The following is a 14,893-nucleotide window of genomic DNA, read 5'->3' as shown; positions in this document are numbered from 1 at the left end:
CTTACATTGTATTTTATTTATTGGTTGTCTTCTCTGAGTGAGGAAGAACGTAAGATATTGGACACTACGCATGGGTGAATATGTATATTTCCTCTTATCTAAGTACTTTAAGGATGGGGATTTGGTCCTCATAATCTTAATATCAGTCATTCAGTATGCATTGAGGACCCACAGAGCACACATACATAAAAACATATACAAAGATGGATACTTGTGTACATTATTGACAAGGAAATGCTAGGTGGTTTGTGAGATATTAAGATAAAGAATCTCTGCCCTCAAAGGCATTATAATCATGTAAGGGGGGAAAACATCTATCTATCTATCTATCTATCTATCTATCTATCTATCTATCTATCTATCTATCTATCTATCTATCTCTATCTATCTATCTATCAATATGTATATGTGTGTATATATATATGGATATGTATGCACATATATATATATATATGTCTATGTATAGGCATATGCAAATATATCAACAATAATGCCCAGCACATTTTCTTCAGCAATAAACAAAGCAATTGACAGTGTTTATTGAATTAAATATAAGCTGCACATTTCACATTTTTTTCTTTAGAGCTAAGCTTACTCACTCTCTTATATGATTAAATAAAGGGAGGCTGTTCAAGGACATCGATAGGGACTAAGATGCCATTATCTTCTACATAATATGGGTAAACTTGAATGTAAAAATTCTCTGCGTTTCCCTTTCTAAAAATCTTTATATTTATGCAGTACTTCAAATTTTTCAAAATATCTCACCTTCATTGTTTTAAAAATAGTCTTCAAAGTGACTCTCAGAGGTGTGCAAGAAAATGATCATTTCTAATTTACAATTTAGAAACTGAGAATTAGCTAATTTCAGCCGCCTAATCTATGATGTACACTATTAGAAAGGAATAAAGACAAAACCAGAGTTCTAGTCTCTGGGCCTACACATTGTTCTCATTACCCATACTTACTGCCTTCTTCCATACAAATTCAATGAAAACTCTCATCTGCACTAAACTTAATGCTAGATTTATTGAGGAGATACACAGGTTATTTATGTGTGCATCATCCAACATTCAAAGCAATAAGGCAAGGATTGATTGGTGTTATCATCTCTGTGTACATTTGCTACTCCAAAACTAGCCCCATCTGCATGTACAAATTCACTGGATATAACTGAGTAACTGGTGGACGATATTAGAATAAAACAAAAAACATATTGATTTGAAAGCAGTACTTAAATTACATTTTAGCGTGCAGTTCTACAATGACTGGGACTTAGTAGGCCCTTAATAATTGTTGATTAAGTTAGTTCATAAAAAGGTGCACTGTATTTAACCGAGTAAGAACATATACTTCAGAGTTCAGATAGATCTGGCTTCAGATTCCTTCTCTGGAATTTTGCAGCTGTATGATCTTAAACTCTCTACATTGATAAAGTAGGAATAAAATACCTTCATTGAAGGCTGCCATGGAGATTAAAGAAGATAATGTATATAAACAGCTGATCATGTTGCATGACATATCAGAAACATTTAATAAATGCATGTTATTTTTATTTTTGATGATGTTTAGTGGTAGTATATTTTACACTTTCCTGGCTGGTAATCCAGAGGAAAAGCTTTGAGCTAATTTAAGGGTTGTTATGAAAAATGACCATCTATGGTCAAAGATGATAATGGAAGTTAACATGTGTAATGAAACTTGTATTTTGTTTTAATTATCATCAAGCTTTAAAAACCAGCTAAGCTCTATATTCCAATTGAAGAACAAAATTCTAGGAAAGAAGTTTCTTCTCAGAAAAAAGCCAAAAGTTTGCACACAGATATTCAAAGGTGAGCTAGAAATAGTACACAGAACTGGCATCTTCGCCCCACTCTCATAAAATACAATAGAGATGCCTCTTAAACATTTTACCTTTAGGCAAATATTTTACCTCATGCTTTATCTTTTCCTAAAATAAATTTACCTTTACAGGAGGAAAATTTAAATGTATTTTAGCTTTTTTACATGGGAATCAAGTGTAAATATGTGACCGTATAAAGAAATATTAAATGACAGATGGTACATTGATATATGGTATATTAAAAAGAAAATAAAAATAAGATTTATGAAGAATGTTTACTATCCTGGAAACCAGGATCATATAATGTTATTTTTGTAAATAAGTAGTAACCAGATATATAGAAGGAATCATCTCAATTACGTGTATATGTGTGTATATCATATTATGCAGTATGTGGTATGTAATCTATATTACTCTACATGGAACCTAGTTCTCACCTGAGGATACTGCCTTCCTGGCTTTCCTCACCAGTGGGTATGTATTCTCTCCCATACATACTCAGCATAAAGGAGGACTAAGCTGCCTAAGTCCGCATTGCCACTTCCACATCATTCTCTCTCCCTCCTCCCTAACATCACCGGCTTGATTCATGCCATCAAGTAAAGGACCCATGATCCCTCTTTCTGGAAATTAACTACCATCTCCTAAGTCACTCCCCCTGACTTCTTAAAGATTTAACTCCAGGATCACTGTTCCTCTCTCAAAACTACTGTCATAATTTTTGGTGATGTCGAAATCCATTGAGCATATTGATCCATGCCCTTGCCCATCACTTCCTTGATCTCTTTCCTTCTGATGACTTGCCCTCCACTAGACCTCATCACTTTCTTCCATGTTCACCTAGACCTTATCACCACCAACAATTGTAGCCTTTCCATAATCTCACTATCAATCTAAAATCTTTCTTCCTAGACTATGATAATCCTTCAACCCTACTCTGACCTGCAGTCCATTGATCCTATCATATTTTCAGTTTTTTACACCCTAATCAAGACTTCACTTTTTTACTATTATTTATTTATTGAGAATATTCATGAGATACAAAGCTGATTGTCCCCCCTCCTGCCCATGATGTGAGGGCTAGATTCATACTGGGGGCATACCCATTATCAGAAATTACTTTTGTGCCCTTTGTCCCCTCCCAATTATCCCCCAACCTCCCTCCCCCTCGCCCTCTCCCCTCCACTCCTATTGGTAGCCCTAGGAATGTTTCCTCCCTCTGTTGGATCACGGCACTACTGTGGTCTTTCTTTCCTGCCTTCCTTTGTCTCTTAGCTCCCACATATGAGTGAGGACATGAGGTATTTATCCCTCTGTGCTTTGCTTGTTTCACTCAACTTAAGTTTCTCCAGGTTCATCCGTGTTGTTGCAAATGGGAGTATTTTATTCTTTTTTATGGCAGAGTAGTATTCCATAGTGTCTATATACCACAGTTTCCTTATCAATCATCCATTGAGGGACATTTAGGTTGGTTCTATATCTTGACTATTGCAAACAGAGCTGCAATGAACATGGGAGTGCAGGTATCTCTTTGACACTATGATTTCCATTCCTCTGGATATATACCCAGAAGAGGGATCGCTGGATTATATGGAAGAACTATCTGTAGTTGTCAGGCTGATAGCCATCTGATATTAGAGAAAGGCAACATAAATCTACATTGGAGAAAAGATAGCCTCTTCAACAAGTGGTGCTGGGAAAACTGGATATCCATATGCAGAAGAATGAAACTAGATATGCATCTCTCGCCATACACTAAAATTAACTCAAAATGGATTAAAGACCTAGGTATAAGACCCAAAACTATAAAATTACTAAGGGAAAATATAGGTGAAACACTTCAGCAGTTAGGTCAGGGCACAGGCTTTATGAATATGAGCCTGAAAGCACAAATGGGACTATATCAAACTAAAAAGTTTCTGCACAGCAAAAGAAACAATCAACAGAGTGAAAAGACAAACTACGGAGTGGGAGAAAAATTTTGCTAACTATGCATCTGACAAGGGACTAATATCCAGAATATACATAGAACTCAAGCAATTATACAGTAAAAAAATAAATGACCCAATTAAAAAATGGGCAAAGGAGTTGAATAGACATTTTTCAAAGACATTACTTTTTTTCCTTGCTAAATTCAAGTCCTTTTGTTTTGTTCCTCCATTATATATACCCTTAACTCTTAAATTTCTCTCTTTTAGTCTCAATCCCTTGATAAATGTTCAACCTTGGTTAAATAAAACTCTCCATGGATTCTTTTCTTTCTTACTGGATGTGATTAGAGAAAAACTCATGACTGTGCAAAAATGTCTCATTTTTTTTAAAAAAAATTATTTTATCAATATACAGTGTAGTTGATTTTGCAAAAATGTCTCATGTTAAACTCATGGCCACTAACCTCAAAAAGAATTTTTAATCATGTTGCGGTCCCCTAATCCATTCAGTCTCCCTCTCTTCTGGACTATTTCACTCCTTCCCCCTCCTCTAACCTCCAACACTCACATTTTCACCTACATCTGATGGCCTTGTTCATTATTTCGCTGATAAAATGGAAGCAATTAAAGAACATCCACAAGGTTTTCTACCTATCTGCATCTATGACCTTATACTCAACTTTTCCCTGTGGCTATGTATGAATTGTCTTAGTGAAAACCAGCCCCTCCACTTGGCACCAAATGGCATCTCCTCTTGTCTCTCAAGACATGGGCTGAGGAGTTCTCTGTCTCTTCTCTCCCATCAATTTTATTCTTCCAGCAGCCAAACAAACATATTGTAACTTCTTCCATCTTAAAAAAAGAATCTTGATATTATACTCTCTCTAGCTACTTTCCTTCTTGTTCTGTGTCTCATTTACACCAGAGCCCCTTGAAGAGTTGCCTATACTTACTATCTTCAATTCCTTTTCTTTATCTCTTCAGCCACCTCAAATTAGGCTCTCGTGCTAAGCAAGCACAATGTGGAAACTACTCTTTTCATGATGACCAATTAATTACTCAAAAAACTAGCAGCAAGTCTCAATCCCCACTTTACTTGATCTATCAGTAGCTCTGACTCCTTCAGTTCAGTCTCGTTGGTTTTCTCTCATCTCCTTAACCTCCAAACATTGAAATAATACAGAGCTTAATCCTTGACTTTACTGTCTCTTTCAAATTCTATTTCCTTGGTGATATCTTCCATTGTCATGACTTTAAGTAAGATATATGGGCTGATTACTTTCAATTTTTGTCTCTAGTTTGGACTTCTTGAATTCCGAACTCATATACCTAATTGCTTTCATGGCATTCCCTCCTGAATATCTAAGAGAAATTTCAGGTTTACTATGCCCAATGTGAGTTCCTGATTTTTCCTAAAATTCTGTGCATCCTGAAGCCTTCCCCATTATCCTCTGGAATCCTTATTTATTCCTCTATTTTTTCTCATACTCAAATCCAATTCACTAGCACATACTCTTGGCTCTGCATTCAAAATATATCCACACTAATCACTTTTCCCCATCTCCATTTCTACCACCCAAGCTACCAACATCCCTTGGCTGGATTGTTGCAAAAACCTAACTATTTTCCCTCCTTTCATCTTTAAAACCCTATAGGCTGGTCTCCTTATAGAAGGCCGAGTGAAATTGTGTAAGCATGCACCATTTATGTCCAAAACATTTCAATGGCTTTCTGTATCATTCAGAGAAAAAGCCAAAGTCTTTTAATGACCTGTTAGGACCTAAAGCACAACTTCTCCCTCCCCTGCTCTTCATGACTATTTTCTTTCACTCTTTCCCATCACTTATTAGACTTCAGCCACCTGCTGTTCTTAGAACATTCCTGACATCCCTCTCCTTTAAAGTTGTTACACTTGACTTTCCTTCTACCTGGAATGCTTTTCTTCCAAATCCTGCAGGGCTCACTCCTTCCTCTTTCAATACTTTCTTCCAATGTCACAAATGAATCTTTTCTGAACACCTATCTTATGAAAACCTTCTCTCATAGCACTTATCACTTCAAAAAATTGTAAGTAATTTGATTATTTAATAGACAATGTATTTTTCCTCTAACTAGAATGTAAGATAAATGAAGATAGGAATTTTAGTGTAGTTGGTCAGCGATGAATTCCCAGGTCCTAAAACAGTGCCTGGAACATAATAGTCATTCATAAGTATTGGTTGAATGGAGGAATGTTCATATTTTAAAAGTCTGTAAAGAAATCAACCAAAATACTAACAGTACTTCACTCTGGATAGTGAGATTATAGGTAAATTCTATATTTTTCTGGATTTTCCAAATATTCTACATTAAAAATATATTGCTTTTTAACCCAAAAACAAACAATCAAACAAACAAAACCTTTACACTTTAATTACATATTAAGATCTTACAGCTGAGACTGGAGAAATAGAAATGCTGCAGCATATAGTGTATTTAAAAGACTCAAGATTTTTTTTTTCCCAGTTATTGGTCACTGGTTAGCACTGTAATTTGGTAAAATCACCTAAAGTGCCTCAATACTTTTTAAAGTAAAATAAACTTGTTGAACTAGATTGTAGGGTCCCTTGAAACGTAAAATGTGTGTGTGTGTGTGTGTGTGTGTGTGTATTTATATTACTGTATTCTCTGACTACTGAGACAACTCCAATGTAAAACATAAATTTTACCTTTTATTCTCCATTCCTTAAAGTATCTTCTTATTTGAAATAGATATCATTCCATCAATTCTTTTTTATTTATACAGTACCTTTCCTTAAGAAAAATCCACAGATACTGCTCTCAATCACATAAACTCAAGTGGCGTGCTTATGTTCCAGGTGAATGGACAAAGTTTCACTTGATAATATTCACAAAGAGGTCATAACAGAGTTGAGACAGATCTCAGGGCCTATAAGTATATTAGCAAACTGAACCTTCATATTACCTCAACATTGTTCTTGATTCAGAGCTACAGAGAGTGAATACTAAAGCCACAGTTTAAGTAGTTAAGTAATTTCTTAGAGAAAGAGTGTGGAAACATCTGCACAGCCCATAAACATATGACAATAACATAGTGGGGTGAGTAAGAGAGCTAGCTTTGGGCTCAGACTGTCTTTACCAATGATGAGACCTTGAGCAAATTGCTTCACCTTTCTAAGCTTCAGTATCCTCATCTGTAAAATTAGGGTAATAATAGCACTAATTCACAAGGTTTTTATAAGAAATAATTAGGTGAAATGTTAAGTATAAGATGCTTAGCATATTGCCTGCCCCAAAGTAAACGCTCAGTTATGGTCTGATGTTATTATAACTATTGTGATGTCGTCCTTAATGTCTGATTTAAAAGTTGGACATAAACTTCAAGAGCAATTAGTTGTATAGCATATCAGATTGTCAGGTTAAAATTACATTTGGGGAATTTTGAGCATTTAAAATTATCTAGTATTTTAAAATATACAATATTTTAAAATAGTATTTTAAAAGATAAAACATTTTTAAATAGTAATTTTACAACTAGTATATTTTTACGTATTGAGTGAAAAATTTAAAAACACTGTATCTATGCAAATATTGATACACTGTATGTAATTATATTATTCTAGGGCTACTTATGTCCAAATGAATTTATTGCTACTCAAGGTCCATTACCAGGAACAGTTGGAGATTTTTGGAGAATGGTGTGGGAAACCAGAGCAAAAACATTAGTAATGCTAACACAGTGTTTTGAAAAAGGGCGGGTGAGTTATTTCAAAATCTTTTCACAAAATGCTATTTACAATTGTGTTAATATATGTGTGAATATTTCAGCTAAAACTGTGAGACATCAATAACTTGGACATCTATAAAGCAGTTTTAACTTAGTAGCAATAACTGTGATATATAAATATGTATATCAATATAATAATGACTCTATGACTGGTGATTTTCTCTGAATGCAGATCAGATGCCATCAGTATTGGCCAGAGGACAACAAACCAGTTACTGTCTTTGGAGATATAGTGATTACAAAGCTAATGGAGGATGTTCAAATAGATTGGACCATCAGGGATCTAAAAATTGAGAGGGTAAAAAAAAGGGGGTGAGGGAACACAATGTAAAATATGAATGATCTAAATGTCTAAAGTAGAATTAACTTGTAGAACTATCTCTTTCAAGGATATCTATATACTCAACAATGCTTTTCTATTGTTTCCTAAAAACAAATTTAAATTGATATCGGACTTTAGTATCTACCTGTATGTCACTGTGTTTAATTCCATATCATAAGGTTACCAATTAGTCTCAAAATTTTAGGTTTCTAGAGCAGAAAAAGGAGGAAAAACAACTGGATCACCAGGTTTATTTTATTTAATGAAGAAAATGTAATGTTTGACATGAGACAGCAATTTTCCCAAATCACTCACCTCTGAGTCTAAATAATTAAATTTTCTATTTAATCTGGAACCAGTAGAGAAGACATAGTGCAGGATCCCACTTTATCGGTTCATATAAATTCCTATGCACACACGAAAATGATATAAGAATCTTTATACTTTCTGATATATCAGATACTCAAAATCTGTTTTTTGAATAATTGGTGGATGTATTTAGTTAACTTTTGGGTCAAAATTGTTTCAAAATCTACTATTCGGAGTGCTACGAAATGTTACGCTATATTTGAATATTAATACTCTATATTAACATCTATTTGCAAGCTTTCTTATTGTTTTCATTTGCACTGAAAGGCAATTCTCTTTATTGAAAAAATAAAAGGGCTGTCTTATAGGAAAAAAAGAAAACAGTTTGTCCTGTTTGGTAGAGAGTCATTTTTAAAAGATCACCTTCAAAAACTGGGGTATCAATTTGTCTTCAACTTTCAGAGGGGTACTTAAATAATTTTTATCAATTTTTAATCTTTCACTTTGTCTAGCATGGGGATTGCATGACTGTTCATCAGTGTAACTTTACTGCTTGGCCTGAGCATGGGGTTCCTGAAAACAGTGCCCCTCTAATTCACTTTGTAAAGTTGGTTCGAGCAAGCAGAGCGCATGATACCACACCTATGATTGTTCACTGCAGGTAAGAAAGAGACATGTTTAGAACCTTCTATTAAATGTTAGAAATGATCTTTAAGCCCATTGGCCTTTTATTATCAGGACACCATTGATTATTTTCTTGAAGAATGTTAATGTAGATTTACTCCAGCCTACAGTTTTCAGATATTTTGCTGGTTATGTTAAGATATAGCTTTATAAAAGTTTAAAAAAATAAACTTTAAAAAAAAAAAAGAAATGAAATGAATGATGAACCTGTCTAAAAGCAAGAGAAAATATTTATACTAGTATAGAAATTTTCCCAAGTTATTGACTGGCTTATGCCTCTCAAAGGCTTTAAAAGTATTTAAAATATTTAAAAGTTATACCCCATCACTGATATGTGTTCGTGTGTTTGTGTAGGATTTTATGAATAAACATCTGATCCTTCATCATTTCAGTTCCTATTAGTCTAGTATCATAATTTAAACATTTTTTGTAAAAGAGAATTTTTAGATTTCTGAATTACAAAGAAAAAATCAGAGAAAATTAACTTTAAAGTAAAGATTTAATTAAGTAACCAACCCAAGTACAGTTTCAGATTTTTACGAAACTTTAGCTACTCAGATGTCTTTGAACATGGTTAACAGAATATGACTATAAATTGAGATTTCCCCCTTATTATTTTCATTGTTATTTAATATTCTGAGAAATAAAACTCAAGACCGTTTAACATTTAGAATTTTTCTAGACACATCAGCATGATATATGTTTTCTAACGTGATATATCTAAATTAAATCAATCTCAACTTGAGTCTCTTTCACAATTGGAGTTTGGAGATTAGAGGGAATGTGGATGATAATACAATGTAGTAAAATTCTGCTTACATGAGATACCTAGGATGGGTAAATTCATAGAGACAGAAAGTAGAATTGTAGTTACCAGGGAAGGAGGAAATGGAGAGTTTTTATTTATGGGTACAGAGCTTCTGTTTGGGATGATAAAGTTCGGAAAGTGATGACAAAACTGGTGATGTTTGCACAACACTGAGAATGTGCTTAATGCCACTGAATTGTACACTTATGGTAAATTTTGTGCTATTTTTCTTTTACCACAATAAAAAGATTATTTTTTAATTAACAAGATATTTTAATATTTTTTTCTAACAGGAGTATACTATAATTAATGTGGTTAAATATGTAAGAAAAGATAAATTTATCCAATTTTTAAACTTTTATTTAGAGAAAAAAACAGCATCAAATTTAAATGATTGTACATTTTTCATGAATATTCTTTATTTTTAAATTATAAGAGTAATACATAAATGCTTGCTCATTATAAAGTATCAGAACAATGTTTATATTTATAAGGCATATAGAACAAAAAAGACAAGCCTCATTCTTACCCTCCCAATTCCATATCTTTCTGTACACATAAAATTTTAACAGAATATTATATATGTATATATATATAGTACAGCATATGCTAGTATAACATATATATACATATATATAACATATATATATATATACTATATATATATAGTATAACAGTTTGCTCCTAAAGTCAGTGATTGATTTTACACTGCCATCAGTGATGATTAAAACCTTTAATAGACAGTAACTGCTTTTAGCTTCTCTGTATCTTGCATATATACTGTCACTGGCACTAAAAGCCATTTGTCATTTTTAAGCCTTAAAGAGTAGAGAGTCTCCTCCTTTGTGATTTAAATAAATAAAACAGATAAAAGTATGCTCATATTTAATGATCATTTTTAAATATCATTTTTAAACTGTCTGCTAAGTATCTCCAAACCCAAGCTGTCACCTCAACTTCAGACTTCTACATTTAGCTTCCAGTTCAACATGACAACCTGAATGACAAAAAATTCTAAAAATTTGATGTGTCCAAAACAGAACACTTGATTCAATCTCCAAGCTGAGATTGTCCCTATCTTGGTAAACAGCAATTCCCTTCTGCTTTGGCCAGAAACCTTGGAGTCACCCTTGACTCTCCTTTTCCTTTCACTTTCCACATTCAATCTACCAGCAAATCTATCCCTGGCCATCTCTTACCTCTCCAGTGTACTCTCCCCTCCCTGGTTTCCTTGCTCTTCTATGAACACATAGGACGTGCTGCCACTTTGATCTGTTCTCATTCTGCAACCTTAGCCTCTAATGATCCTCTCCCAGAAACCTACATGGTGTGCTCCCTAACCTGATGCAAGTTTTTTTTTCAAATATTAAATTATCAGAGAAGCTTTCTCTGATGACCCTATTCAACCCTATCACTCCCTATCTCCTTAACCTAGTTTATCTTTCTTTATAGCACTTGTCACCACTGAGCACATTCTTTGTTTGTTTGTTTGTATACCACTGTCCTCTAGAATATAAACTCCATTCGTGCAGGGACTTTGTATTGTTCACTGCTATACCCCAGATGCCTAGAATAGTGTCTAGTACCCAAAATATATTGAATGATTTAATGACTCATTGCTCTGTTAAGGCATATACATGTTACCATAATTGGTTTTATGTTGCTAATGCTTACAATTTTTTAGGTTGAATCATAGAAAATTGCCATTATTCAGTTGTCTCTTACCTATAAAAATGGCAGTTTCATGTTGTTCAAAGTAATATTCATAGATGACCTTCCAAAAAGTTTTTCTCAAATTCACTTCTTATGTTAACCAATATTAATTAGGGATCTTGTCTTTCTAATGGGAATTTCTGAATCCATCTCACGAGGCTTATCAGTTAATAGTTTCTTTGGAGCACATGCCCATCCTTGGGTTTTAAACATATTTCTTAAAAGGAAATAGTTTGTCAATTTTACTATATACAGGAGGTAAAAACATTCTATAGAAAAAAAGCAAAAGGGGCACTTGGGAAACTTCTAGTATTATGCACAGGAAATGTGAGAGGGGCTAAATATTAGACATTTTTAATATTCAGCATTTCTATTGGTAACTGAAAATGTGGTTAATACAAAGTTTCTGTTGTTAAGAATTTTCAACAGTTTTTAAAAATCTTCTTTATACTTCTCCAATGCTCTCTAAAATATCATAAAAGAAAAGTAAGTTCAGCTAGTTAAAAAAAGAGAAAAATTCAAATATTTTATAGAGTATTAATGATAATCATCTTGCCCTAACAGTCTTGGTAACAATAAAAATCTAAAGAAACTCCAAAGAAAATATACCTCCAAATAAGAAAAGAAATTGTTTAGAATTTATTGCTATCATTGCTCATTATCTTCATCACCATCAAAACAAACAAAACTTTGCTGAATATTTTTCACATAATTTCACTCTTTCTATAGTGCTGGAGTTGGAAGAACTGGAGTTTTTATTGCTCTGGATCACTTAACACAACATATAAATGACCATGATTTTGTGGATATATATGGACTAGTAGCTGAACTGAGAAGTGAAAGAATGTGCATGGTGCAGAACCTGGTAAGATATCTAAACCTGTGCTCACTTTGGGGCAGCTGTAGAATTTTTCCAACAGAGAATCCTAGTGGCAGCAATCTAGTTGGACATGGGCTTGAAGCTGTATTTGCATTGCAGACACTCTCTTTTCCCTGCATCATAAAACTCTTGGGGAGATCTTGGAGAGGGCAACTGATGGAGATTATGGAAGAACTAAAGACCCAAAGACCATGTGCCACAGTCCCCCTTCAAGTCTGTTACTGACTGCGCATCCTATCTTGTTTATACTGATAGGTGTGTAGAAGATACTCCATAAAATTGATTTTTCTTCATCATTTAGCAACTTTGGGAAGCTTACAATATAAATTCAAATCCTTTTCTTTTGTAGATATGCTAGAAGTTATCAACTGAGAAAACAATTTAAAATATTGACTGTAATGAGGTTCTGTGAACCTCACTTGTCCATATTTATCCCTATTGACTATTAGTATTAATAATGATTATTGCATCATGTTATCAACTAACACTGGGATTTTTTTGTTTGTTGTTTTGGTTTGGAGGCTAAAATATTTTTCTTCATTCAAAAAATCACAAGGTATAATGGTAATGGGACTAAAAACACTCTATTTCCTACTTCTCTCTCTCCCCTCCCCCCATCAACATCATATCTGTTCATTTGTCTTAACAAGTTCAAGGAATTGTTGTGATCATTGTGTCTTCTTCCCTCACCCTCCTATTTGTTTGTTTGTATATTTATTTATTTATTTTTAGCTTCCACAAATAAGTGAGAACATGTGGTATTTCTCTTTCTGTGCCTGGTTTATTTCACTTAGGAAAGTGGGAAAGAGGAATTGGTAAAGCAGCACAAAAATCAACTACTTGTATATTGATATATTAAAATTAAAAAATAAAAATAAAAACCCTCTATTGGCTGTCTAATGGGTTCCAAGTACAACACAAGATCCAAGTACAATTCATCCTTATTTATTTAAAAGCAGAGCCAATAAAACTAATCATGAGACTAGGTGTTATTGGCTCTGCTTTACAGATAGTGAAGCAGATGTTCCAAGAAGTTAAGTGATATTCCAAGGTAGTATTATAATAAGTATAAGAGCCAAAATCCAAACACTAGTCTGTCTAACTATAATATACAAGATGTTCCTATCTGTATGTTTGGATTGAAATTTGTATGCTATATAGAGACTTTTCTTACAGTAAATACACAGATCTGCCATAACAGTATTTTTCAGGGTACATCCTAGAAAACACAAATCAAAGTTGTTAAAAGTGTGAGAAAATGAGGTTCTTTGCTAAAATAAGTGTGAGAAAAAATTAAACTGATTTTTAAACACAGAATTTCTTAGAACATTTACAAGTATGCTAATGTTCATGGGCAGTTAAAAATGCAGAACCCTTGTAGGTGACATTTCCCAAACTTATATGATGGTGGAACAACCCATCGACCCTTTTTGACTTCAAACTTATGATACATGTCATGGAACATTAATGCTCTAGGAAGATGCTGCTCTAGACCAGAGATGTCTACATTTTGGGGGCTGCATATCCCTTTCAGGAAAAATGTTTGAGTATTTGACTCCAATACAGATATATTTATTTTTTAAATGTAGATTGTATAATTATGTAAATTATAAAGCATAAACAAAATAAGAAATTGAAAAACATGAGATAAAGATCACATACATAATATTTTCAAAACTGTGCTAATTGCTGTGGCTTTATATTATCACTAGATATTTTCAAAAGAGAAAGTATACACTTAGGACAAGATACTTCTATTTTCATAGTAGTTTTAAATACATATTTTAAATTATTTATAATTTAAAAAAAGTGATCTACCTTTCTGTCAGATCTGATTACATTGTTTTATTTTTATCTCATAATATGGCTGCAAGATTATTCTAGGAATATGAAGAATGTCATCTCTGCCAATTTCTTGTCATTCTTTTGGGCTTGCATAAAGATTTATTTATTGAATAATAATATTTATTGAACATAAATATTATCTTCAATTCAAAGTCTCTTTGTAGAAATCTTTTTCAGCCATGTCAATTGTGTGATGATTAGTGAGGTAAAACTAGGTAATGTAATCAATGGGTCCTGCAAATTATCCGGGGGTCTTATGAGGGCTCCAATATCAACCCAACTATTTACCATTATTAAAATTCAATTTTCTTCTTATTTTTAGTTAAAAATAAGGATAAATAGAAAGCTAACATTTTTCTCCCATGTCCCTAGGTGTACACATGTACACTCGGGATCGGTATTCTTGACAAAATTGATAGTCAGCTTTCTTGGCTAGGATAGAGGGTGGGACTGATTGTTTCCTTCTAGAGTCAATCTTCATATAATAAAAGTTGAAAAATAATTGCCATACTCTGCAATCTTGTGGAATTGAACTTTATATAAAGAGTGTGTTCTAGAATGCCTATTAATAATTTTACCCAATTTAGTACTTAATATGTGTTATAAACAATATGCCTGTTTAATCAGCCAGAGCAAAATGTTGCAGGTTGGGTAGGAGAACGGAAAGACTAAGGATTTTGAAGTCAGAGAACTGAGTTCAGAATCCAGCTCTGCTGATTGTTGGCTCTGTTACTTTATTTAATTAACTTCCCAGAGCTATTTCTCTTTTGT

The 14,893-nt window shown here is 33.4% G+C and overlaps 1 protein-coding gene and 1 long non-coding RNA gene across 7 annotated transcripts in view; one reads left to right on the top strand and one right to left on the bottom strand.

The window, feature by feature from the left end:
• LOC134360983 (uncharacterized) overlaps positions 1-14,893 on the bottom strand; it is a 55,072-nt gene that overhangs the window by 8,954 nt on the left and 31,225 nt on the right. The gene's annotated exons all lie outside the window — the stretch shown is intronic.
• PTPRQ (protein tyrosine phosphatase receptor type Q) overlaps positions 1-14,893 on the top strand; it is a 215,036-nt gene that overhangs the window by 197,297 nt on the left and 2,846 nt on the right. Inside the window, 4 exon segments of the mRNA XM_063075852.1 lie at positions 7,398-7,532; positions 7,734-7,859; positions 8,705-8,853; positions 12,127-12,262. Of these exon segments, the coding sequence (XP_062931922.1) occupies positions 7,398-7,532; positions 7,734-7,859; positions 8,705-8,853; positions 12,127-12,262 (546 nt within the window).

The sequence above is a fragment of the Cynocephalus volans genome, chromosome 12 (assembly GCF_027409185.1).
Source record: "Cynocephalus volans isolate mCynVol1 chromosome 12, mCynVol1.pri, whole genome shotgun sequence".
NCBI classification, from domain to species: Eukaryota; Metazoa; Chordata; class Mammalia; order Dermoptera; family Cynocephalidae; genus Cynocephalus; species Cynocephalus volans.
This window is presented reverse-complemented; position numbering and strand designations above follow the sequence as displayed.